General features: G+C 49.2%; 1 protein-coding gene across 5 annotated transcripts in view; it reads right to left on the minus strand.

Moving 5' to 3' along the window:
- Positions 1-27,404, minus strand: part of sox5 (SRY-box transcription factor 5) — a 278,595-nt gene that overhangs the window by 134,658 nt on the left and 116,533 nt on the right. For all 5 annotated transcript variants that reach the window (XM_078420000.1, XM_078420002.1, XM_078419999.1 and 2 more), the window contains exons 4-6: positions 25,397-25,483; positions 16,335-16,507; positions 9,664-9,732 (exon numbers count right to left, since the gene is read on the minus strand). In XM_078420000.1, the coding sequence (XP_078276126.1) occupies positions 9,664-9,732; positions 16,335-16,507; positions 25,397-25,483 (329 nt within the window). The remainder of the gene's footprint in view (positions 1-9,663; positions 9,733-16,334; positions 16,508-25,396; positions 25,484-27,404) is intronic.

Here is a 27,404-nt window from a genome sequence, read left to right on the forward strand (position 1 = left end):
ACGCGCACACACACACGCACACTCGCACACACACACTCGCACACACACACACACACACACACACACACTCGCACACACACACACTCGCACACACACACACACGCACACACACACACACTCGCACACACACAAGCTGGCATGCGTGCACACAAACATACACATACATCTGTGCACACAGACGCACGCAGGCATGCGCGTACACATGCATGTACACACATCCCCACACACATGCAGACATGCATACACAGACATGGGCACACACAGGCATGCACGCACACACACACACCCACACATGTACACTTACAAATACGCACCCAAACATAGAACACACACACAGGCATGCACGCACAAGCACACACACACGTACACAAACATGTACACTTACAAATACACACTCAAACATACAACCCACACACACACGTACGCAAACATGTACACTTACAAATACGCACTCAAACATACAACACACACACACGCACACACACACACACACACACACATGTACACTTATAAATACGAACCTGAACATACAACACACACACGCACACACACACACACACACACACACACACACGTACACTTACAAATACGAATCTGAACATACAACACACACACACACACACACGCACACGCACACACACATGTACACTTACAAATACGAACCTGAACATACAATACAACACACACACACACACACACACACACACACACACACACACACACACACACACACACACACACACACACACACACACACACACACGTGCACACACACACACATACACAAACACAATGATCGTCCAGAATTCTTTGTTTTGAGATCCAGCATGGAGAAAGCCCCCCCGGCCCACCCAGTCCACGCCAACCATCGATCCACAAGGAGTGGATGCAAAACATAGAATTAGTGTGAATGTGTGGTCGATGGTCAGCATAGGCCTGCCTAATGGGTCAAAGGGCCTGTTTCCACACTACATCTTTCAATTCAACTAAAGCGAATCTGCTTTAACTCTCAATAGTTGCTAAAGAGTTTCATCATAATTTCTGTTCTTCATTGTGTTTCCAAATCAGTGCAACATCGGTTTTTCACAAAAGCCACTCACTGCCGAACTCGAACCCAACCCACGGCTTTTTTCCGATGCGCAACACACACACACACACACGCACACGCACACGCACACACGCTCGTGTTCAAAACCTATGCAGCTCACAAAAAAAGCAGAACCGAAATCATATTTCTGCAATAAATGTCTCACAATATCTCACTGCTACCATCCTCCAGTTTCCCAACTAAAAATAGTTTTGAGAACAAAACAAACCCCACTGAGCTATAAAAGGCCTCATTTGAAATCGATGGCAGCGAGATCTCTCTGATGCTTGAAAATATGCCTGCTGAAATGTGCCTATGTCTTGCGAACGATTAGCCGAATCGTTGACTAGTTGCCTCGAGTTATCCCAAGGTCAAGTCCAGAACAAGAGATAACAAGGAGCAATGTATCCTTCTTATGCCTGCCAATTTAGGTTTCGCTTATTGTCACGTGTACCGACGTACAGTGAAAAGCTTTTTTTTAGATTTAGAGATACAGCGCGGAAACAGTCCCTTCGGCCCACCGAGTCCGCGCCGCCCAGCGATCCCCGCACACTAACACTATCCTACACACACTAGGGACAATTTTTACATTTACCCAGTCAATTAACCTACAAACCTGTACGTCTTTGGAGTGTGGGAGGAAACCGAAGATCTCGGAGAAAACCCACGCAGGTCACGGGGAGAACTCCGTACGGACGGCGCCCGTAGTCAGGATCGAACCTGAGTCTCCGGCGCTGCATTCGCTGTAAGGCAGCAACTCTACCGCTGCGCCACCGTGCCGTATTTTGTCATGTGCTAACCAGTCAGCGGAAAGACAATACATGATTTCAAGAGAGAGTTAGATGAAGCTCTTAATGATAGCGGAGTCAGGGGGTATGGGGAGAGGGCAGGAACGGGGTACTGATTGTGGATGATCAGCTATTGAATGGCGGTGCTGGCTCGAAGGGCCAAATGGCCTCCTCCTGCACCTGCTGTCTATTGTCTATTACCATTGAGTCATCCGCAGTGTACAGATACAGGGTGAAGGGAATAACATTTTTTGTGCAAGATAAAGTCCAGAAAAGTACAAATAAAGGTGGTCCGAGGGTCTCCAATGTTTAGTTTAGTTTAGTTTAGTTTAGAGATACAGTATGGAATGAGACCCTTCAGCCCACCAAGTCCGCACCGACCAGCGATCCCCGCACACTCACACTATCCTACACACACTAGCGACAATTTACAATTTTATCACGCCAATTAGCCTACAAACCTGTACGTCTTTGGAGTGTGGGGGAAAACCGGAGATCCCGGAGAAAACCCACGCAGGTCAGGGGGAGAACGTACAAACTCTGTGCTGAATGAGGTAGATGGTAGCTTAGGACCACGATTTAGTCCTTGATTGGACAGGTTTAGAGGGTTCTGGCCAGGTGCAGGCAAGTGGGACTTGTTGGTTGGCATGGACAAGTGCACATGGGGCATGTTGGTTGGTGTGGGCAAGTTGGGCCTAAAGGCCCTGTTTCCATGCTGTATGACTCTGTGGCTCGAAGCTGCCTGAGCCGCTGAGTTACTCCAGCATCTTGTGTTGCCTGATAACAGCTGGGAAGAAACTGTCCCTGAATCTGGATCAATGCCATGAATTTAGATGCTGCGTAAATCCATCCGAGGAACTTCAAGAGTTGCCAAAGCATTAAAGATTCTTGAGTTTCGTTGCTGCCGAGGGTGAGATATGTCAGCACATTACCCAGGTTCGAATCCTATGCCTTCAGCTTCCAAATTGTATCAGGTGTTATGATGGAAATGTCAACTACATGGAGTGGCAAGGCTTTGAATCTCTTGGATTTATACAGAAGGAAGTAGCTTCGATAGCTTTACATTGCCAGCATGTTCAAAGTGCTAAATAGGCAATGCAGAACTTCCAAAATAGAGTTCCACAAATACTACCCAAAAATGATCATCTCATGCAAAACACAAAGTGCTGGAGTAACTCAGCGGCTCAGGCAGCATAGAGTCACAGAGTCAAACAGCGTGGAAACTGGGCCCTGCTTGCCCATGCCGACCAACATGTCCCGTCTACACGAGTCTCACCTGCCTGCGTTTGGCCCATATCCCTCTAAACCTGTCCTATCCATGTACCTGGGCAAAGGTTCCTTAAATGTTATGCTAGTGCCTGCCTCAACTACCTCCTCCGGCAGCTCGTTCCATACACCCACCACCCTTTATGTAAAAAAGTTACCCCTCAGGTCCGTATTAAAGATGTCCCCCCTCACCTTAAACCTATGTCCTCTGGTTCTCGATTCCCTTACTCTGGGCAAAAGACTGTGCATTTACCCGATCTATTCCTCTCGTGATTTTGTACACCTCGATGAGTTCATCTGCAGGGGGGATGGAAGGCACGTCCTGACCCGAAACATTACCTGCCCATTCCCTCCTCGGATGCTGCCTGACCCACTGAGCTACCCGGCACTTTGTGTTTTACAACATCTGCAGTTCCTAGATTCTCACCGATTAATGTCATTGCTGTCTGTGGGAGTTAACTATCACTTTTCCCATATTCTGGATAAATCTAGCGGCTAAACTAAACTAAACTACACTGAACTAAACTGAGCTGAAACTAAACTAAACTAGACTACATCCTTGGTTGTATAACACCTTGAGATGATCCAGATTTAGTCAGCCCAGTGCAGTCATCACAGGCAGAGCATTTTCCACCATTGAAAACGTCTGAAGAAGGCGGCAGGAGGAACAGAAGACCTGAAGTCCCAAACCACCAGGTTCAGGAACGGCTACGTTCTACAAACTACCAGGTTCATGAACCGACCCGCACAGCCCTAAAGCCACTTCGGGACATCGTGGACAGCCTCTTGCACCACCATGGACTTGCTTTCCAATTGCATTTCACACTGATGCATCGATTTTAGTTTCTTGGTTTAAGAGATACAGCGTGGAAACAGCCCACCGAGTCCGTGACGACCAGCGATCACCCCTCAACCTGTTCTATCCTACACACCGAGGTCAACTAACCGACAAACCCGCACGTCTCTGGGATGCGGGAGGAAACCGAAGCACCCGGAGAAACCCCGCGTGGTCATAGGGAGAGCGTGCAAACTCCGTGCTGACAGCCCCCAGAGTGAGGATCAAACCCGGGTCTCTGGCGCTGTGAGGCTTTTCACCGTCTTGTTGAATTTATGTGTCATTTATACGTTATGTGTTGTGTGCGTCTGAGTCCACATGCCTGTTCACAAGTTTGACAAGCTCGCAAGGTGTAGGAGTAGAATTGGGCCATTCGGCCCATCAGTGCTACTCTGCCATTCAATCAAGGCTGATCTCGCACCTCCTAATTCCATTCCCCCACATTCTCTGCACAACCCTTGACACTCTGCCATTGCAAGAAAGGCTTTCACTGAAACACCACCTCACTGTACTTGCACACATGACAATCAATTCTTCATGACTTGACTTGAATTTTGAAAGCACCGCATATAACTGCAGGCTAGTTCTTTCTTTTGCATGCAAAGTAAGCCACACAATTTTAAAATAGTTGTGAATAAAGATAGGGCGGGCCCAGGGGATAAAATGCTGAGTTGGGGCAAGGCCAAATTTGATGGTATCAGACAGGGACTTACTAAAGTTGGAGTAGGTTGTTTGCGGGCAAAGGGACATCTGGAAAGTGGGATGCTTTTCGATGTGTGATGACAGGAGTTCAGGCTGGGGAATTCAAGAATGGGGTTAGGAGGGATAGATAGATCAGCCATGATTGAATGGCGGAGTAGACTTGATGGGCCAGAAGGCCTAATTCTACTCCGATTCCTTATGACCTAATGAAGTGGGACTAGCATAGATGGGGGATCTTGGCTGGCATGGATGAATAGGGCCAAAGGGCCTGTTTCTGTGCCATATGACTCAGTGATTAGGGGCAATTTACAGAGGGTCAATTAACCTACAAACCCGCCCGTCTTGGTGATACGGGAGGAGAGCGGAGCACCCAGAAGGGATGGGGCATCTCGGTCAGGAAGGGCTAGTTGGGCCAAAGGGCCTGTTTCCGTGGTGGGTGACTGTGTGACTCTGTGACTCCGTGATTCTATTCCGTGGAGCTGGCAGTCCCTGGTTAGGGACCGACTTCGGGAGCTCCAAGCCGCGAGTGCTTCGATCGCCCCGACGCGGGGCTTCGACCGCCGGCTGCGGGAACTTTGATCGCCCCGACGGATGGTTCGACTGCCCCGACCATGGGAGAATAAAGAGTGAAGAAGATTGGACTTCATTGCCTTCCATCACAGTGAGGAATGTGAGGAATGTGGAGAATCCGCTGGGGTGGATGTTTATGTTAACTTTTATGTCGTTGTGTGTCTTGTTGCTTTTTTTAGTTGGCCGTATGGTAAATCGAGTATCACTGAACCTTAATTGGTACACGTGACAATAAAGTACCCTTTGAACCTTTGAAACTCCACAAGGACCAGAGTTCAGACACAAAAAACTGAAGCAACTCAGCGGGTCAGGCAGTATCTCTGGAGAAAAGGAGTAGGCGACGTTTTGGGTCGAGACCCTTCTTCAAGATATATAGATTATAGATTTAGAGATATAGGTAGTAATATAGACAATAAATAGACATTAGGTGCAGAAGTAGGCCATTCGGCCCTTCGAGCCAGCACCGCCATTCAATGTGATCATGGCTGATCATCCACAATCAGTACCCTGTCCCTGCCCTCTCCCCATATCCTTTGACCCCGCTATCATTAAGAGCTCTATCTAACTCTCTCTTGAAAGCATCCAGAGAATTGGCCTCCACAACCTTCTGAGGCAGAGAGATATAGGACAAATGAATGAAAAGAAAGACAAATGTAGGACAAATTAATGAAAGATATGCAAAAAGTAATTTATTCACAAAATGCTGGAGTAACTCAGCGAGTCAGGCAGCATCTCAGGACAGAAGGAATGGGTGACGTTTCGGGTCGAGACCCTTCTTCAGACTGATTACAAAAAGTAATGATGATCAAGGAAAGGCATCATCCGTATCTCTCGTTTCCCTTTCCCGTGACTCTCCTCAGTCTGAAAGTAGGGTCTCGCCCCGAGACGTCACCCATTCCTCCCCTCCACGGATGCCGCCTGACCCGCTGAGTTACTCCAGCACTTTGTGCCCGTCTACGGTTTGAGCCAGCATATCTGGGGGCTCCTCCCTGCGCCAGAGCCAGGGCTTGTTGCTCTCCGCGCCGGTGCGGTGCGTTGGGTTCCCAGGGATTTGTGTGCAGGCACTGGGTGGGGTCCCAGTGCGGTAAGTGATAGGACATCTACTGTGGAGAGAGACTTCTGAGAGAAACAATTGTTGTGTCACAGCGCTGAGAGAGATCTCGGTTGTTTGGGCAAAGGTTGCAAAGTCATGGGAAACGCTGGCTTGTATTTTCTCGAGCTGGGACTGCTTCAGTGAATAATGTGAGTCAACATTTCAACTCTTATGGAAACAGCTGCTGCTGCAACCAGGATGATTTACTGCAACGGCCTCTCAGTCTAACACAGCTCCCAGCTTCTCCATTTCAGTCTTCTCCACACAGGCAGCGAGTGCCCACAAATACTAACAGGAAGGCAACGTATACATTTAACAGTACAGCACACGAACGGGCCCTTCGGCCCACTCTCCCCATGCTGGAAATGGTGCCCAAGTTCAATTCATCTCCTCTGCCTGCACGCGAACCATATCCAAACCCATGCATATATCGATGTGCCTGTCCACAATGCCTCTTAAACGCCACTGTCAAATCTGTCTCCAACACCAGCCCAGACACCCACCACTCTCTGTGCAGGAAACCTGCTCTGTACATCTTGGTGGGCGGCTCGGTGGCGCAGCGGTAGAGTTGCTGCCATACAGCGCCGAAGACCCAGGTTCGATTCTGACTACAAGTGCTGTATGTACGGAGTTTGTACGTTCTCCCCGTGACCTGCGTGTGGGGTTTCCTCTCAGACTCCAAAGACGTGCAGGTTTGTAGGTTAATTCGCTTGTCAGAAATTGTAAATTATCCCTAGGATAGTACTAGGAAGGTAGACACAAAATGCTGGAGTAACTCAGCGGAAGGGAGGGGGAGGGGGAAGGGGGAGGGAGGGGGAGAGGGGAGTGGGAGGGGGGAGGGAGAGGAGGGGAGGGGAGGGGGGAGGGGGAGAGGTTTGGGCCCAACGGGTCCACTTGTCTCCTTTAAAAATCTGCCCCTCTCACCTGCCCTTTAGTCTCTTGCAGAAAGGTTTTGACTGTCCTATGTACAGCATGGCAACAGGCTCTTTGGCCCACCGAGTCCATGCTAACCACCCGTTCACCCAAGTTTTCTGTGTCATCCCACTTTCTCATCCACCCCCTGCACACGAGGAGCAATTTGCAGAGGGCTAAATAGCCTACAAACCCACGTGTTTTTAGGTTGTTGGTGGAAACCAGAGCACCCGGAGGAAACCCACACGTTAACTGGGTGAACGTGCAAACTCCACGCACGGACAGCACCCGAGGTCACGGCCCAAGATCGACCCAGGGTCTCTGGCGCTGTGACCAGTGGCTCTACCAGCCGTGACACTGTGCTGTCCTTATCATTTGGTCAACAGGCTGAGAGGGATATGGGCCAAAGGCAGGCAGGTGGGACTGGTATAGACTGGACATGTTGGCCGGCAGGGGCAAGTTGGGCTGAAGTACCTGTTTCCTTGCTGTAATGCTCTATAACTCTATCGCTCTAAGATCATCTTTTTCCTCTCAACTCTGGCGAATACAGGCATTGTCTACTCAATCTCCCCTCTGTGGCGAATCTTCATTGCTCCCTCTGAGTCAAGCATACTATTTCTTTGAGATAAGGGGGCCCCAATTCTTCCATGCAACTGTGGAGACAATATTATTGTACGGGTGTGGGGCATGGACTTTCACTCGAGCACTGTCCAAGTCTCTCGATGGTGTCTACACCCGAATGCTCAGAAAAGTTCAACGTGTCAGCTGGGGGGACCACACCACCAACGCCCAGCTCTACTGGGAGATTCCACCTCTGACCGAGAAGATCAGGTGGAGAAGGATGAGACTCGCTGGTCACAGCCACCACCACCCAGAAACACCAGCAAACAAGGTTGTGCTGTGGGAGCCCACCCATGGAAGGCGGAACCCGGGACCACCAAACAAGACCATGCTGAAGACGTTGATGGAAGACGCACATGTGGAGACAAAGGAGGAGCTGGCCAGCTGTGTGGAGGACAGAGATGTGTGGGGCGTCCATCACCGTGCCCGTCGGAAACCAGCACCACTGCGTCGCTAATGTTTTCGACGATTTTAATTTTAATTTAATTTTAATTTTAATTTAAAAGCTATCCACATTTCTCCAGAGGTGGTCTCACCAAGGCTCTACAGCTTTACACCACCCCTGCTCACGGTTCAGTGGCCAGTCTTGGCAGGCCAAGGTTGAGGACATACCTCGAACAGAGGTGAAGAGACACTGCGGGTCAGGACGATGGTTGCGATAAAGTCCACTGCAGCTGCAGGGAGAACAACCTGGGTCCAGGCCCCACATTGTGCCCAGCACTCATCCTCACACAACAACCTGGGCCCAGCCCCACACAACAACCTGGGCCCAGCCCCACACAACAACCTGGGCCCAGGCCCAGCCCCACACTGCGCCCAGCACGCATCCCCACACAACAACCTGGGCCCAGGCCCACACTGCGCCCAGACCCACACTGCGCCCAGACCCACACTGCGCCCAGGCCCACACTGCGCCCAGGCCCACACTGCGCCCAGGCCCACACTGCGCCCAGGCCCACACTGCGCCCAGGCCCACACTGCGCCCAGGCCCACACTGCGCCCAGGCCCACACTGCGCCCAGGCCCACACTGCGCCCAGGCCCACACTGCGCCCAGGCCCACACTGCACCCAGGCCCAGGCCCCACACTGCACCCAGCACTCATCCCCACACAACAACCTGGGCCCAGCCCCACACTGCGCCCAGCACTCATCCGCTGCAGGGCGAGCCGTCGCAATAAATGCAAGAAATTACCGCAGTTTCAAATGATGCAAAAGATATTCTGGCCTAGGGTGATCTCATGAGACTGCAACCTCCTTTACCTCCACACCAACCCTACTGCCACAACACCCAACACACACACGCACACGCACACACGCACGCACACACACATGCGCACGCACGCACACACGCACGCACACATACGCACACGCACGCACGCATACACACACACACACACACACGCACTCACATGCACGCATACACATGCAGTCACACACACGTATACACACATACATATACACAGACACCAACACTTGCACGTGTACACACACACACACACGCACACAAGTACAACATGCATGCACACTCTCACACACACGTGCATACACGAACGTACAAATACACACATACATACTCACCTACATAGGTACATCATCACACACACACAGCCACACGCACACACACACATACATACACGGACGTACAAACATACACACTTGTACATGCATACACACACATACGAACACACACACACACACATTTACTGAGGTTTCTAATGAATGTTCTTGTGGACTGGAGATTAAAGCAAGGCATTGATAACAAAGTAAGACAAAGAGTGGGCGTTCTGACCTGGATCTGTTGCTGAAGGAGGTTGATCTTGTGTTGTTGTTGTAACAGCTGCTGTTGTTGCCTTGCTATCTGTGGGAGAGAATGGAATGAGGATGCTTTAGCATTGAATAAAAAGCAAACACATCGCTGTGCAACAATACTCCATCACACTTTTCCTTCTTTATCCCACCCCCACCTCTGTTTGCTTCCAGGTAGACACAAGGAACTGCAGATGCTGAAATCTTGAGACAACCGCAAAGTGCTTTAGTCTGGTGGACAAACAAGGAAGCGCAGGCACTGGTTTTACAAAAAAAAAGGCACAAAGTGCTGGAGGAACTCGGCGGGTCACGCAGCATCTCTGGAGAACATGGATTGGTGACGATTCAGGTTGGGGCCCTTTCTTCAGACTGAGGCAGACGGAACGATGATGATGTCAGTGGTACTTTATTGACACATGCACCAAGGTACTGCGACATTCTTTGTTTTTGCAAACAATCTGGTGAAATCATACAGCAGACTTCACCGAGGCAGTACACAAAGACTCATAGACTCATAGAGTCATAGAGTGATAGAGTGTGGAAACAGGCCCTTCTGCCCAACATGCCCACACCGGCCAGCATGTCCCATCTACACTCGTCCCACCTGCCTGCGTTTGGCCTATCCATGTACCTGTCTAAATGTTTGTTAAACGTTGCGATAGTCCCAGCCTCAACTACCTCCTGCAGCAGCTCGTTCCATATGCCCACCACCTTCTGTGTGAAAAAATTACCCTTCAGGTTCCTATTAAATCTTTCCCCCCTCACCTTAAACCCATGCACTCTGATTCCAGATTCCCCTACTCTGGGCAAGAGATTCTTGTGCGTCTACCCGAACTATTCCACTCATGGCTTTGTACACCTCTACGAGATCAGATAAGCTCTATATGAGTGGGCACGTTTCTGATGCCAACAATGTTTCAAAAGTTCTTAGTGGAGTCTTATCTTCTCACAGCAGCGATCCAGGCCTGCAGCCACACATGGCCTCAGGCGGCCCCCTCTTTCTCCCACCCCCCCCCTACCACCACCACGGGTCCCGCTTAGATCACGCAGGCCCCAAACAATCCAAGTTTGTCCAATCTCTCCACATAGGTAACACCTTCTAATCCGGGCTCCATCCTGTTTACTCCAGAGATGCTGCCTGTCCCGCTGAGTTACTCCAGTGTTTTGTTTACTCTAGTTCCTCTACCCACTGCGATGCACTCCGCCACTTCTATTGCTTGCCCCACAACAAAGGCAGCAGTTAGAAATATTGAAACATAAAAAATAGGTGCAGGAGGAGGCCATTCTGCCCTCCGAGCCAGCACCACCGCCATTCAATATGATCATGGCTGATCCAAAATCAGTGCCCCTTTCCTGCTTTCTCCCCATATCCCTTGATTCCTTTAGCCCTACGAGCTAAATCTAACTCTCTCCTGAAGACATTCAGAGAATTGGCCTCCACTGCCTTCTGTGGCAGAGAATTCCACAGATTCACAACTCTCTGAGTGAAAAAGTTTTTCCTCATCTCAGTCCAAAATGGCCAATGCCTTGAGTTGAGTTGGCAGACAGCACATGGAGAGAAGTCAGACTTTCTGCTGCCAAGATCCAGAGTGGATGGAAAGCTTGACCCAGAAATGAATACCTGATCTTTCATATTTCGCTTGGGCAGTTTACAGCCCAGTGGTATAAATATTGATTTCTCTAACTCCAAGTAACCCCAACATTCCCTCTCTCTCCATCCCCCCCCACCCAAGTCGCACCAGCTTCTCGTTTTCACCCAACAAACAGCCAACCATGGCCTGTTCCCTTTATCATTGTGACATTTTTTGCATATCTTTCATTCATTGTTCTTTATCTCTCTACATCATCATCTCTATCTCTCGATTCCCCTTTTCCCTAACTCGTCTGAAGAAGGGTCTCGACCCGAAACGTCACCCATTCCTTCTCTTCAGAGATGCTGCCTGTCCCGCTGAGTTACTCCAGCATTCTGTGTCTATCTTCGGTTTTAAACCAGCACCTGCATGCAGTCCCTTCCTACACACCTGGTCTTTCTTCCCTTCACCTGCAAACTTATAAACTATCAGGGGTTGCCATTTCCTGTGTCTAGGCCCATGTCAACGAACTATGTGCCCTCTCCAGGCCAAAGTGGTGACCTTATCGGGACATCGTTTAACCCACCACAGGTCTATGTTAAATTGATTGAATGCATTGGAAGATACAGCTTGGAAACAGGGCCTTTATAGGAACTGGACCATGAACGTTGAAAACGGTGCCAAAACCTAGGTGCATCCTGCATGCAGGCCTAGTAGACTATTTCTGTACACTTGCTAATTGAGGAGTGGGGGTTTGGCAATACTCTACTGGACAGTTTGTAAGAAAAAGACTTTCACTGTGTTGGCACTTCGCACATGTGACAGAAAAAGCACCATTGAACCAACCATTGAATGGAGAACCATGTTGGCCATCGATCACCCGCTCACACTAGTTTTAACAATGATCCCATTACCACATCCGTATTCCACACACTGGGAGCAATCTACAGAGGGCCAACTAACCTACAAACCCGCGCGTCTTTGGGATGCGTGAGGAAACCGGAGCACCCGTGGGAAACCCACGCGGTCACAGGCAGAGTGTGCAAACTCCGCGCACAGACAGACACGAGGTCAGCATCCAAACCGAGTTTCTGGCGCTGTGAGGCAGCAGCTCGCAGGCATCATGTTCGAAAACATCGCACAAATTAGACTGGAAATACAACTTAATTAGACTAACAATCAGCTACACTGGAAGATTAGTTGCAGTGCACAGTTCTGACTTGCTGGCAGATTGCAATTCAGAAGTTGATTGCTAGTTCATCAGGAACAAAAGCTGCCGAGCCGACCAAAAGATACAAAGTGAAGTGACACAATGCTAATTAAATGAAGTGATTTTATTGTTTACCAGCACTGTTGTTACACTCATCCCAATTTTTTGCTTTGCTGCAGATTACAGCTGATTATTTCAAGGTAAGACTGCCTTTTAAATACAGCACAATTAAAATAGAAAACAGGCAAATGAACGAGCTCGTAAATTGTGCTCTTACTAATAACAAACCTTTGACATATGCATATGTACGATGAATGGCGGTGTGTGATAGGAAGCCAATTCCTTATTATTAGGGTCAATAATTTATTATCTATCAGGACAAAAGACTTTGGACTTTGACTGTTTTTTTAAACAAGTCACCTGTGGCATGTTTTTATCACTGGGAAGGCGAGTTGTTTTCATGTAGCAGAATTAAGATAAATCCGTGTTAATTTTAAAGAATATATATTCACAGGCAACTGTGGGACGGGCATGGTGATGCAGCGGGTGGAGCTGCTGCCTTACAACGTCAGAGACCCAGGTTCGATTCTGACCGCGGGTGCTGTCTGTGCAGAGTTTGCATGTTCTCCCCTGTGACTGTGTGGGTTTTCTCCGGGCGGGGAGAAACCGCAGCACCTGGAGGAAACCCACGCGGTCACGGGGTGAAAAACGTACAAACTCCGTACGGACAGCACCCGAAGACAGGATCGAACTCGGATTCATACGTTCTTATCTTAGAGGAACAGAATTGGACCATTCGGCCCATCAAGTCTACTCCGCCATTCAATCATGGCTGATCTATCTTTCTCTCTCAATCCCATTCTCCTGCCTTCTCCCCATCACCCCCTGACACCCGTACAAATCAAGAATCTATCTATCTCCGCCTTAAAAATATCCACTGACTTGGCCTCCACAGCCGCCTGTGGCAACGAATTCCACTGATTCACCACCCTCTGACTCAAGAAATTCCTCCACATCTCCTTTCTAAAGGTACGTCCTTTTACTCTGAGGCTGTGGCCTCTGGTCCTGGACTCGCCCACTAGTAGAAACATCCTCTCCACATCCACTCTATCCAGGTCTTTTCACTATTCGGTAAGTTTCAACTAGGTTCCCCCCTCGTCCCTCTAAACTCCAGCGAGTCTGTGGCACTATGAGGAGGCAGTAGCTTTACCGCTGCACCACTGTGCCGTACAATAATTGTGCCTTCATCTTTTACCAAAGTGTCACTTCCTTGAACTAACTGTGTTCCTTGTAGCCTTGATCGGCAACAATAGGCTGGCACGGTGGCGCAGCGGTAGAGTTGCTACCCAGACTATGGGTGCTGCCTGTAGGGGGTTTGTACGTTCTCCCCATGACCTGTGTGATGCTTTTCTCCGAGATCTTTGGTTTACTCCCACGCTCTGTAGACGTACAGATTTGCAGGTTAATTGGCTTGGTGTAACTGCAAATTGTCCCTAGTGGTGTGTGGTATCGTGTTAGTGCGCGGCGATCGCTGGTCGGCGCGGACTCGGTGGGCCGAAGGGACTGTTTCCGTGCTGTATCTCTAAAGTAGACCAAACTAAACTAAACATGAGAAAGCAGGAAGCAATGGTATTGTCTATATTGAAGGTAGGCACAAAATGCTGGAGTAGCTCAACGGGACAGGCAGCATCTCTGGGGATGAAATGGGTGATGTTTCTTGAAGAAGGAAGGCAGTGGAGGCCAATTCTCTGAATGCATTCAAGAGAGAGCTAGATAGAGCTCTTAAGGATTGCGGAGTCAGGGGGTATGAGGAGAAGGCAGAAACGGGGTACTGATTGAGAATGATCAGCCATGATCACATTGAATGGCGGTGCTGGGTCGAAGGGCCGAATGGCCTCCTCCTGCACCTATTGTCTATTGTGTTTGGTCATTCCCCTGTGACCCCCCTGGGTTTTCTCCAGGTGCTCCGGTTTCCCCCCATATTCCAAAAGGGGGCAGTTTTCGGCAACCTAGGTTAATTGGCTTCTGAAAAATTGTCCTGAGTGAATAGGATAGAACTGGAGAACGGGGTGATTGTTGTTCGGTGTGGACTCGATGGGCCAATGGGCCTGTTTCCACCGTATCACTAAAACTAAAAAACTAAAACTAAATCAAAGATAGACACAAAACGCTGGAGTAACTCAGCGGGTCAGGGTGGCATCTCTGGAGAAAAGGAATCGATGGCATTTTGAATCAGACTGAGAGCTAAATCAACAGATTAACGAATCAGTCTGAAGAAGGGTCTCGACCCAAAACGTCACCCATTCCTTCTCTCCAGAGATGCCGCCTGTCCCGCTGAGTTACCCCAGCATTTTGTGAGTACCTTCGATTTAAACCAGCCATCTGCAGTTCTTTCCTACACGGTATTGTCTATATCTTTGATTTAATTAAAGGCAGATTTATTACATTTTGTTTCTCACACCGTACTAGATGTGCGCTCTGAACCATTGTGAAACTGCCCGCTCTAGGCACTACTTTGCTCCCCGATACACCCCAACACAAACTGAGGTGAAAGCTACCTGGATATACAGAGTTCCACATCAGGCATCCAAGTGAATCGCCCTGAAGGCAAAGAGTGTCGGATTTAATCAACAGTCCGTGAGGTGTGAAGAAAGGCCAATTGGTTTTCACAGTCCTGATGCTTTTTATGCCATTACAGTTCACACCAAAGATGTGAGCTGTTACCTCCAGCTCACTCCTTGCCATTTTTGCTGGTACTTGCTGTGTCCATGTAGGCCGTACAGTTAGTTCACACAGCACTCAGTGGAAAAAAAAGGCTCACTCCACTCATAGAGTCAACAGCATGGAAACAGGCCCTTCGGCCCGACTTGCCCACCAGCTGACCAACATGCCCCATCTGCACTAGTTCCACCCTAGAGAGTCATAGAGTCATAGTCTTACAGCGTGGAAACAAGCTCTCCGGCCCAATTTGCCCAGGCTGCCCAACATGAGTACATACAGGTCAATAATGTTGTGTCCTTATTGTTTTGATGTGGTTATGCTTTATTCTTAATTGTTAACTGTATGTTTGTGTTGTCATTTGTGAGCGGAGCACCAAGGCACATTCCCTGTATCTGCACATACTTGGCCAAGTATGCCCCATCTACACTAGTCCCACGTTATAGAGTCAGAGTCTTACAGTGTGGAAACAGGCCCTCTGGCCCAACTTGCCCACGCTGACCAACATGCCCCATCTACACTCGTCCCACCTCATAGAGTCATAGTCTTTCAGTGTGGAAACAGGCCCTTTGGCCCAACTTGCCCACGCCGCCCAACATGCCCCATCTATGCTGAATCCCACCTGCCCGCGTTTGGCCCATATCCCTCTAAACCTGACCTATCCATGTGACCCATGAGCTATCCATCCATTTGTGAAAGTATGGATTGTTTGAAAAGTTTGCCATCGGACTGTGGCCCCTGTTAACTGTGGCCCTTCGCTGGCAAATGGTAGATAGACACAAGATGCTGGAGCAACTCAGCGGGACAGGCAGCATCTCTGGAGAGAAGGGACAGGTGATGTTTCGGGTCGAGGCCCTTCTTCAGACTGAGAATTGAGGAAAGGGAAGTGAGAGATGCAGACGGTGATATATGGAGAGATACAGAACAAATGAATGAAAGAGAGGCAAAAAAGTAACGCCGATCGAGGAAAGTGGAGCCCACAATGGTCCATTGTTGGCTGTGGGCGAGGTGATGACGCGTTATACAGACAGTGAAACTCAAACAGAATGACAGTGAGACTAGTACGACGCCGAGGGTGGGTCTTAGACTCCCCCTGGCTGTGGACGGGCTGGTTGACGTGCCCCCCCCGACCCCCCACCCCGGAGTTGCACTCACTTGTTCCTGCTGTTGCTTGGCCAGCTCCATTTGCTGCCGCTGCTTCTCCATCTGCGAGGCCGCCAGCTTCTTCTGCTCGTCGTGCGCCGCCAGCAGCTGCTCCCGTAGGCTGGTCAGCTGGTTGATCATCGCCATCAGCTGCCGCTCCTTCTCCGCCAGGCTCTCGGGGGTCCCTGCCACCCGCAGAGAGAGGGAGAGAGAGGGAGAGGGAGGGGAGAGGGAGGGAGAGAGGGAGGGAGGGAGAGAGAGGGAGAGGGAGGGAGAGGGTGGGAGAGAGAGGGAAAGGAGGGAGAGGGAGGGAGGGAGAGGGAGGGAGGGAGGGAGAGGAGGGAGAGAGAGAGAGAGAGGGAGGGAGGGAGGGAGGGAGGGAGGGAGGGAGGGAGGGAGGGAGGGAGGGAGGGAGGGAGGGAGGGAGGGAGGGAGGGAGGGAGGAGGGAGGGAGGGAGGGAGGGAGGGAGGGAGGGAGGGAGGGAGGGAGGGAGGGAGGGAGGGAGGGAGGGAGGGAGGGAGGGAGGGAGGGAGGGAGGGAGGGAGGGAGGGAGGGAGGGAGAGAGAGAGAGAGAGAGAGAGAGAGAGAGAGAGAGGGAGGGAGGAATGATTAGATAGAAACATGGAAACATAGGAAAATAGGTGCAGGAGTAGGCCATTTGGCCCTTCGAGCCAGCACCGCCACGATTATTCAACATGATCCTCTCAAACCAGTACCCCGTTCCTGCTTTCTCCCCGTATCCCTTGATTCCCTTAGCCCTAAGAGCTAAATCTAACTCTCTCTTGAAGCCACAAAATGCTGGGGGAACTCAACGGGTCAGGCAGCGTCTCTGGATAAAAGGAGCAGGTGACATTCATACGTCACCTTGGAGCACAATTAGGCCATTCGGCCCTTCGTGTCCAACCTCCCTCTCAACCCGGAGGGCGGCACGGTAGCGCAGCGGTAGAGTTGCTGCTTTACAGCGAATGCAGCGCCGGAGACTCAGGTTCGATCCTGACTACGGGTGCTGCACTGTAAGGAGTTTGTACGTTCTCCCCGTGACCTGCGTGGGTTTTCTCCGAGATCTTCGGTTTCCTCCCACACTCCAAAGACGTACAGGTATGTAGGTTAATTGGCTGGGTAAATGTAAAAATTGTCCCTAGTGGGTGTAGGATAGTGTTAATGTACGGGGATCGCTGGGCGGCACGGACTTGGTGGGCCGAAAAGGCCTGTTTCCGGCTGTATATATATGATATGATATGATAACCCCATTCTCCTGCCTTCTCAAACACCACTGGCATTTCTACCTCACCACCACCCCTGGCAACATGGGAAAAAGGTGAAGGCTGTCCAACCTATCTCTGCGCTCGTGATTTTACACACTGAACCTCCAACACTTCAGTGAAAATACTCCAAGCCTGGCCAACCTCGCCCCTGTAGCTAATACACTCTAACCCAGGCGTCATTCCGATAAGCCTCTTCTGCACCCTTTCCAAAGCCTTCACATCCTTCCCTTAATGGGGTGTCACCAGAACTACAAACAACATGTGCCCAACCAAAGTCCGATAAAGCTGCATCGTGACTTCCTAACCCTGATCGTCAATGCTCCGACCTCTGAGAGCAAGCCCACCACACACCTTCTTTACCACTCTGTCTACCTGTGTTGCCGCTTTGAGGGAGTTATGGACTTGGACCACAAGATCCCTCTGTACATCAATGCTGTTAGGAGTCTTGCCATGAATTGTACATTTTCCACTTGCATAGAAACATAGAAAATAGGTGCAGGAGGAGGCCATTCGGACCTTCGAGCCAGCACCGCCATTCATAGTGATCATGGCTGATCATCTACAATCAGTGACCCGTGCCTGCCTTCTCCCCATATCCCTTGATTCCACTAGCCCCTGGAGCTCTATCTAACTCTCTTTTAAATTCATCCAGTGAATTGGCCTCCACTGCCTTCTGTGGCAGAGAATTCCACAAATTCACAACTCTCTGGGTGAAAAAGTTCCTTCTCACCTCAGTTTTAAATGGCCTCCTCCTTTATTCTGAGAAAAGAAATTGGGTTTTTGAAATCCAGAATTCCTTCTGATGTTTGGCAGAAACTCCATCCTTTATTCTTAGACTGTGTGGCCCCTGGTTCTGGACTCCCCCAGCATTGGGAACATTTTTCCTGCATCTAGCTTGTCCAGTGCTTTTATACTTTTATACATCTCGATAAGATCCCCTCTCATCCTTCTAAACTCCAGTGAATTTGATCTCCCGAAGTGCAGCACCTCACATCTGCTGAGATTAAACTCCGTCTGACATTTCTCCACCCATTTCTGTAGCTGAGCTATATCCCGCTGTAAACTTTGACAGCCTTCTTCACAGTCTGTGACCCCAGCGATCTCGGTGTCATCTGCGAAGTTACTACGCAACCTGTTTACATTGACACGTTCCACAAACAGCAGAGGTCCCAGCGCAGATCCCTGCGGAACTCCACTGGTCACGGGCCTCCAGCCTGAATACCGTTCTTCCACCACAACCCTCTGTCTTCTCTCAGCAAGCCGGTTCTGAATCCATAGTCATCCCAAGTTAATCTTTCTCCTGTGCAACTTAATCTTCTGCATCAGCCTACCACGGGTACGTTATCAAACGTTTCACTAAAATCTATGTATACCATATCCATCGAATTGATAACTCTGGCCACTTCCTCTTCTCCCCTCTCCCATCGGGCGAAATGTATAGAAGTGTGAGAACGCACACCTCCAGATTCAGGGACAGTTTCTTCCCAGCTGTTATCAGGCGACTGAACCATCCTACCACAACCAGGGAGCAGTGCTGAACTACTATCTACCTCATTGGTGACCCTCGGACTATCCTTGATCGGACTTTACAGGCTTTACCTTCCTCTAACTGTTATTTCCTTATCATGTATCTATACACCGTGACTGGCTCGATTGTAATCATGTATTTTAGTTTAGTTTAGAGATACAGCGCGGAAACAGGCCCTTCGGCCCTCCGGGTCTGCGCCGACCAGCGATCCCCGCACACTAACGCTATCCTACACCCACTAGGGACAATTTTTACATTTGCCCAGCCAATTAACCTACCGATCTATACGTCTTTGGAGTGTGGGAGGAAGCCGAAGATCTCGGAGAAAACCCACGCAGGTCACGGGGAGAACGTACAAACTCCGTACAGACAGCACCCGTAGTCAGGATCGAACCTGGGTCTCCGGCGCTGCATTCGCTGTAAGGCAGCAACTCTACCGCTGCGCCACCGTGACCGCCTTATTGTCTTACCACTGACAGGTTAGCACGCAACAAAAGCTTTTCACTGTACCTCGTAATAAATTAAACTTAACTAAGCCAAGCCCACCAGTTCTGGTGACATCCTCGTGAATCTTTTCTGCATCCTAGGCAACTTAATTGGATGCATAGCTTGGCTGTGGTTTGGTAAAAAAAACTGTTCTACAGGCAGAGAAGAGGGCTTTCTGGTACAGCTTGTGTGATCAGCCACTGCCAAGGTAAATGTCACACCACTGGGAAATCAAACAATCTTATTGAGGTGGCAAAGCTTCCAACGCTAGTGTCTTTGACTCCTGCAAGCTCCCGGCTTTCCAGAATGCGTTCGGAATGAACTTGTTCCATGGCTCGGGGTGGGTTGGGAAGTCACAGCTTGCTTTTGATTGAAAGTGAGACAAAAAGACGAGTACATCTTGAGGGCAGAAGAGGCCGGGAGAACCCAAATGGTAACGGAGCATCACCAGATTAATTGCAAGAACTATTGCAACTATTGCCAGTCAGTGGATATTTTTACAGCCGGGATAGACAAATTCTTGACTAGAACGGGTGGATGTGGAGAGGATGTTTCCACTGGTGGGAGAGACTAGGACCAGAGGTCACAGCCTCAGAATTAAAGGACGTTCCTTTGGGGAGGAGATGACTAATTTTTTTAGTCAGGGGGGGCGGTGAATCTGCGGAAATCATTGCCACCGAAGGCTGTGGAGGCCGTCGATGGATATTTTTAAGGACGGGATAAATATATTCTTGACTAGAACGGGTGTCAGGGGTTATGGGGAGACGGGCAGGAGAATGGGATTTGGAGGCAGGGATCAGCCATGATTGAATGGCGGAGTGGACTCGATGGGCCGAATGGCCTGATTCTTCTCCTATAGCTTGTGAACTTGTGAACTCTGTATTTGATTGCCAGCCTGAGGAGTTTGGTTTTAGTTTAGTTTATCATTGCACGTCTACCGAGGTACGTTATGTTTTCATCGGTCCCATGATGCTCGCTGCCCTCCCAGAGAAGAAACTGTGCTAAGCTGTGCTTATTCCCTTTAGACTGTATCTGTACACTGATGACTACACTGTAGTCATGTATAGTCTTTCTGCTGACAGGATAGTACGCAGCAAAAGCTTTTCACTGTACCCCAAAATTAAACTAAATTAAGCGAAACTATTTGGACAGAGTGGGGAGAAAGCAATCCATGAGATCTTGCACAAATAGGTTAGTTTAATTTGGTTTAGTTTATTACTGTCACGTGCATTGAGGTACAGTGATTACAATCAAGCCAGCCACAGTTTACAGATACAGGATAAAGGGTAATAATGTTTAGTGCAAGGTAAAGTCCAATGAAGTCCGATTAAGGATAGTCCAAGGGTCTCCAATGAGGTAGATGGAAGGTCAGGGCCTCTCTCTAGTTGGTAATGGGATGGTTCAGTTGCCTGATAACAGCTGGGAAGAAACTGTCTCTGAATCTGGAGTCAGTCCTTGAGTAATTTAGAAGGATGAGAGGGGATCTTATTGAAACATATAAGATTATTAAGGGGTTGGACACGTTAGAGGCAGGAAACATGTTCCCAATGTTGGGGGAGTCCAGAACCAGGGGCCACAGTTTAAGAATAAGGGGTAGGCCATTTAGAACGGAGATGAGGAAAAACCTTTTCAGTCAGAGAGTTGTAAATCGGTGGAATTCTCTGCCTCAGAAGGCAGTGGAGGCAAAGAGCTAAATAGAGCTCTTAAAGATAACGGAGTCAGGAGGTATGGGGAGAAGGAAGGAACGGGGTACTGATTGAGAATGATCAGCCATGATCACACTGAATGGTGGTGCTGGCTCGAAGGGCCGAATGGCCTCCTCCAGCACCTATTGTCTATTGTCATGGCCTGAATGTACATTTGCTTAGCTGCTCAATGTTGATCGATGTGATAGAGAGCTCCTAGCTTATAAAACAAGTTACATTCAATGCAGACATATTCTTTGATATGGAGTCACAGAGATACAAATCCTTGATGGTGCAGCTAAATAATTTAGAGAGGTGAGAGATCTCAAAAGTTTCTGCGGTGTGGAGTCATGCAATTTGGTAGTTGGAATGAAGACATAGGCTATTTTCTAAATGGGGGGGAGAATTTAGAAATTGGGGATGCAAAAGGGACTTCGAAGTGCTGGTGCAGGATTCCTAAAGTCATCTGCAAGTCGAATCGGTAGTAAGGAAGGCAAATGCAATGCTCGCATCTATTTTGGGAGAGGTAGAATACTAAAACAGGGATGTGACCCTGGATGTATAAGGCACTGGTCAGACCGCATTTGGAGCATTGTGAGCAGCTTTGAGCCCCATATCTGAGGTAGGGTGTGCAGGCTCTGGAGAGGGACCCGAGGAGGCTTATGAGAATGATCCCAGGAATGATTGGATTAACATACGACGGCGTTTGTCGGCACTGGGCCTGTGCTCGCTGGGGTTTAGAAGGACGAGGGGAGGGATCTCATTGAAACTTACCGAATAGTGAAATGCCGGGATAGAGTGGATGTGGAGAGGATGTTTCCACTAGTGGGAGAGTCTAGGACCAGAGGGCACAGCCTCAGAATAAAAGGACGTACCTTTACGTAATTCCACAGATGAGCCTGACCCGTTGACACATGCAGAAGCACACAGACACAAGTATACACAAACACATAAAAACACACATGCACACAGACACACACACACACACACACACACTCACACAAGTACACTCTAACACGTACAGACACACACAGAGACACACGCAGAAACACACAGACACAAATACACACACATAAACCCGCACAAACACACACACACACACACACACACATAGTCACATGCACACATACACACACATAAACCTGCACAAACACACACACACACACACATATATGCAAGATACACGCAGATATAGCCACACACAGACACACACACACAAATATACACAAACCAAAATGGACACACACACAGACACATGCACACACACACACACACACACGTGGCCACATGCACACATACACACAAATGTACACACACATGTAGACACGCACACATACATAAATGTACACAAACACATGTAGACACACACACATACATAAATGTACACAAACACATGTAGACACACACACATACACATAAATGTACACAAACACATGTAGACACACACACATACACATAAATGTACACAAACACATGTAGGCACACACACACACACACACACACACATACACAAATGTACACAAACACATGTAGACACATGTACACACATACACACACACACACAGAGTCCCATTTACAAGCCAGTAATTCCAGACCATAATAGTGTGTTTGTGATCCTACGACATGGGAGTTTACATTCCTGCTTTCCTTCAGCTTGTGTATGAAATGATCTGGTCTCCATGCTCCTGGCTAGTCCCGGCCTCACCAGGCCCCGTGCTCCCGGCTGCCCGGCCTCACCAGTCTCCATGCTCCCGGCTAGTCCCGGCCTCACCAGGCCCCGTGCTCCCGGCTGGCCTAGCCTCACCAGGCTCCCTTCTCCCCTCTGGCCCGGCCTCACCAGGCCTTGTGTTCCCGGCTGGCCCGGCCTCACCAGGCCCCATTCGCCCGGCCTCACCAGGCCCCGTGCTCCCAGCTTCACCAGGCTCCGTGCTCCCGGCCTCACCAGGCCCCATGCTCCCGGCTGGCCTAGCCTCACCAGGCTCCCTTCTCCCCTCTGGCCCGGCCTCACTAGGCCCCGTGCTCCCGGCTAGTGCCGGCCTCACCAGGCCTCGTGCTCCCGGCCGCACCAGGCTCCCTTCTCCCCTCTGGCCCGGCCTCACCAGGCCCTGTGTTCCCAGCTGGCCTGGCCTCACCAGGCTCGTGCTCCCGGCTGCACCAGGCTCCGTGCTGGACTCTTGGACAGGGCAGATGACCCCACAAGAAGGTGCGCGTGAGATTCATTTGCCCCAGGAGGGCAACTCTCCCAACAACAGACAATAATCGCTAGTGTCACGGCAGGCAGCTAGTCTGCGGGATGAATAAACCAGAGGCTGTTTTTAACAGCTCACTGTGCGGCCTGGCCCTTTAGATGTGTGTGTTTGAAGGGACGGCAAAAACAGAAAAGACCTTCTGCTAAAATGTCACGAGGAGAAAAGAAGCTGCTGCTTTCACGGCAGGAATGTCGATTGTCTTCTCTCAGCGGCCCATGGAAGTTGGCCCAGTGTGTTGTGCTGCACCCGCACTAGAGCGGTAGGTAATCATCCTCGGGAGAAGATTACAAAGAGGCAAGAGATTTGCAGCAGCACTCCGTCCAGCTTCAAGGCACAGATGAACCACGGAATAAACAGGCCCCGTCAGAAAAAGTGTTCTTAATAGCTAACTGGGGAACCTTTGACCAAAATGGTTCGAGAATGTCATGTTTTCGAATGGTTTGTAAACTGCAATAACTCACATTCTTAAGTATCTGTTCCATATTTAAAACAAAAGGCTCAGAACTACCACTAGTCCATTAGACAGCATTTGATCTACATTGAAAATGGTGGGTGAAACCTTTTGAACTGTGGACAGCAGTCAATGGGTGTTTTAAGTTTAATTGACAATGCTGGTGTATTTAAGGAGCTGTTGTCTAGACTGGGCTATCCTCGTTTCTTATTGTTCCACTGACATTATGTGGAGGTCAGACGTGGCAGAATAAACAGGACCTACAGTCTCAAAGCTGTGCATTATTAAACATATTTATAAAACAGTAACTCTCTTCTTCGCGAGCCCATTACTGGAATTGCCACTTTGCTCTCTTTAATGAACAAGCAGAAACCAAATCAGGTTCCGGAATAAAAACCCTGACTTTTCGTCAGAACTACTGAACATCACCAGATCCTTGCCCAAATATGACATGAGATGGCTTTGTAAAGTTGCACAAATAAATTAGGAGGCCTGACGAAAATATCGTGCCGTTCAAAGTTATTTTCAGTGGCTTGCATCCTGTTAGGTTTACAGTTAAGTTACTTTCTTTAAACACACACAGACCACAGAGATGTACACACACTGACACACACACACACAATCTCAGACACACACCAACATACACGGGCACGCACGCACGCACGCACACACACAAACACAGATACAGACGCACAAATTCAGACACACACTCAAAAGAGATACACGCAAACAAACTCACGCACAAACTCAGATACGCGGACATAGACACACAAACATAGACACGGACACACAAACAGACACACACACACACACACACACACAAACATGGACACACGCACGTACACACATGCAGGCACACACGCTCACGCAAAAGCCACACACAAATAAACAGACACACACACACACACACACACACAATCTCAGACACACACCGACATACACGGGCACGCACGCACGCACACACACAAACACAGATACAGACGCACAAATTCAGACACACACACACACAGACACGCACTCAAAAGAGATACACACAAACAAACTCACGCACAAACTCAGATACGCGGACATAGACACACAAACATAGACACGGACACACAAACAGACACACACACACACACACACACACACACAAACATGGACACACGCACGTACACACACGCTCACGCAAAAGCCACACACAAATAAACAGACACACACACACACATACACAAACACAGACACACACAAGCAAACACGCACACACACACACGAACGCACACACACAAACACAGCCCCACACACACACACACACACACACACACACACACACACACACACATACAACAAATAATCACAAAAGGCACACAAACACAAATACAAAGCAGGGAGAGGGTGCAAGGACAAATTGAATTGATCATTTACCCAACCTTTAATCTCCCCGATGTGTCCCGATCCCATGGCGAGGAGCTTGTCCTTCCAGTCCTTTGATAACAACTTCTCGATGCTTGGAGTTTCTGGTGGGGACAAACGCGGAGAGAGGTTTTTTTTTTAAGAAAGGTTTAATCTCCGACAAAAGCCCATGCAAAGTTCAGCTGCACAATAAAGCATCTCTTCCCATCTCGCTGGCTCGGTCCACGCGTTCAATCGTTAAAAAAAAAAAAACAGATAAGAATTATTTAATCATCTGCTCTTTGAAAATCATTAGCCTGACCGCAAACAATGAAACTGTTGTCACGTGCTACGATTGTCTGGGATTCTGGAGGGAGACCATCTCGGCAGCTCGCCGGTCTTTCCAGGTGACCCCTCTGGATATAATAGCGCAGACTTAAAGCAGGATATTTTGAGTTTGTTCCAGTGGATCAAAAGAGTTGAAAGTGAAGTAGGCGGAAAGAGCGAGACGGTCACTTGATGGGCGGTACTGCTGTAAGTCCTAGAAGCGGCCTTAATGAGCGAGGGCTTCCACACCTGGGGGCTAAAGTCGGGGTGTCTACCCTTGATCGGTGAGCCGGTCAGTCTTCTCTCAGCTTCAAATCCTGCAGTGATTTCCACTCTCGCTAAATTCCGATGGTGGTTTCGAGGGAAGTGCAGCCTCTGCTTTTTTAAAAAAAACTCGGGCCTGCCTGCTAAAGGATTGGAGGTGCAGCTGTGGGCTGCCGAAGTGCGGGGAGCAATCAGAAGAAGCTGTTAGCAGCTGTGCCGAGCAAAACCCTGCCATCATCCCAACAGGTGGTTTGACACTCCCGAACAATGGTCCGAAGCATTGGGCCGAGTTCTGACATTGAAACCGAACAACAAATGGCCCGGGCAGCAGGGTATCAGAACTTGCTGCGATGGAGTGATACAGTGCGGAAACAGGCCCTTCGGCCCAACCTGCCCACACCGGCCAACATGTCCCAGCTACACTAGTCCCACCTGCCTGCGCTTGGTCCATATCCCTCCAAACTGGTCCTATCCATGTACCTGTTTAACTGTTTCTTAAACGTTGCGATAGTCCCAGCCTCAACTAAAGTTTAGAAGGATGAGAGGGGATCTTATACAGACATATAAAAATTATAAAAGGACTGGACAAGCTGGATGCAGGAAAAATGTTCCCAATGTTGGGGGAGTTCAGAACCAGGGGCCACAGTCTAAGTATAAAGGGGAGGCCATTTAAAACTGAGGTGAGAAAAACTTTTTCACCCAGAGAGTTGTGAATTTGTGGAATTCTCTGCCACAGAAGGCAGTGGAGGCCAATTCACTGGATGAATTTAAAAGAGAGTTAGATACAGATGGGGCGAGTGGAATCAAGAGATATGGGGAGAAGGCAGGCACAGGTTACTGATTGTGGATGATCAGCCATGATCACAATGAATGGCGGTGCTGGCTCGAAGGGCCAAATGGCCTCCTGCTGCAACTATTTTCTATGTCTCTGTTTAACAACCTCCTCTGGCAGCTTGTTCCATACACCCACCACCCTGTTATTCACTAACAGGTTCTATCGTTCCCTGAGGTAGCCGGGGATTTCCAACCGAAGAAGGTCTGAAGAAGGGTCTCGACCCGGAACGTCACCCATTCCTTCTCTCCAGAGATGTTGCCTGTCCCGCTGAGTTACTCCAGCATTGTGTGTCTAGCTTTGATTTCCAACATGTTTCTTTGTTTGAAGCTTCCAGCCATGAGCAGCGTCGTTTTGGAAACAAAGCAAAACGCCATGGTGTGAAGCAGAGTCCTTCCAAACCCCCTGTGCCACCAAACCACCTCTCAGTGCCCGAGTGAGGGATGTGAAGCAAGCAAATAACCTAAGGTTTGTTTTCAGTGAGGGAGAGCAGGTATCCCCCTCTAGGGTAATGATATATTTGCCAAAATGAGGGTAAGAACAAATGTGAAAAATAGATGTGTGACTGTTAAAGGGGTCAATTTATGGAATAGTTGCAACAATGAATTGTTGCAACAATGAAA

The sequence above is a fragment of the Rhinoraja longicauda genome, chromosome 23 (genome assembly GCF_053455715.1).
Source record: "Rhinoraja longicauda isolate Sanriku21f chromosome 23, sRhiLon1.1, whole genome shotgun sequence".
NCBI lineage: Eukaryota > Metazoa > Chordata > Chondrichthyes > Rajiformes > Arhynchobatidae > Rhinoraja > Rhinoraja longicauda.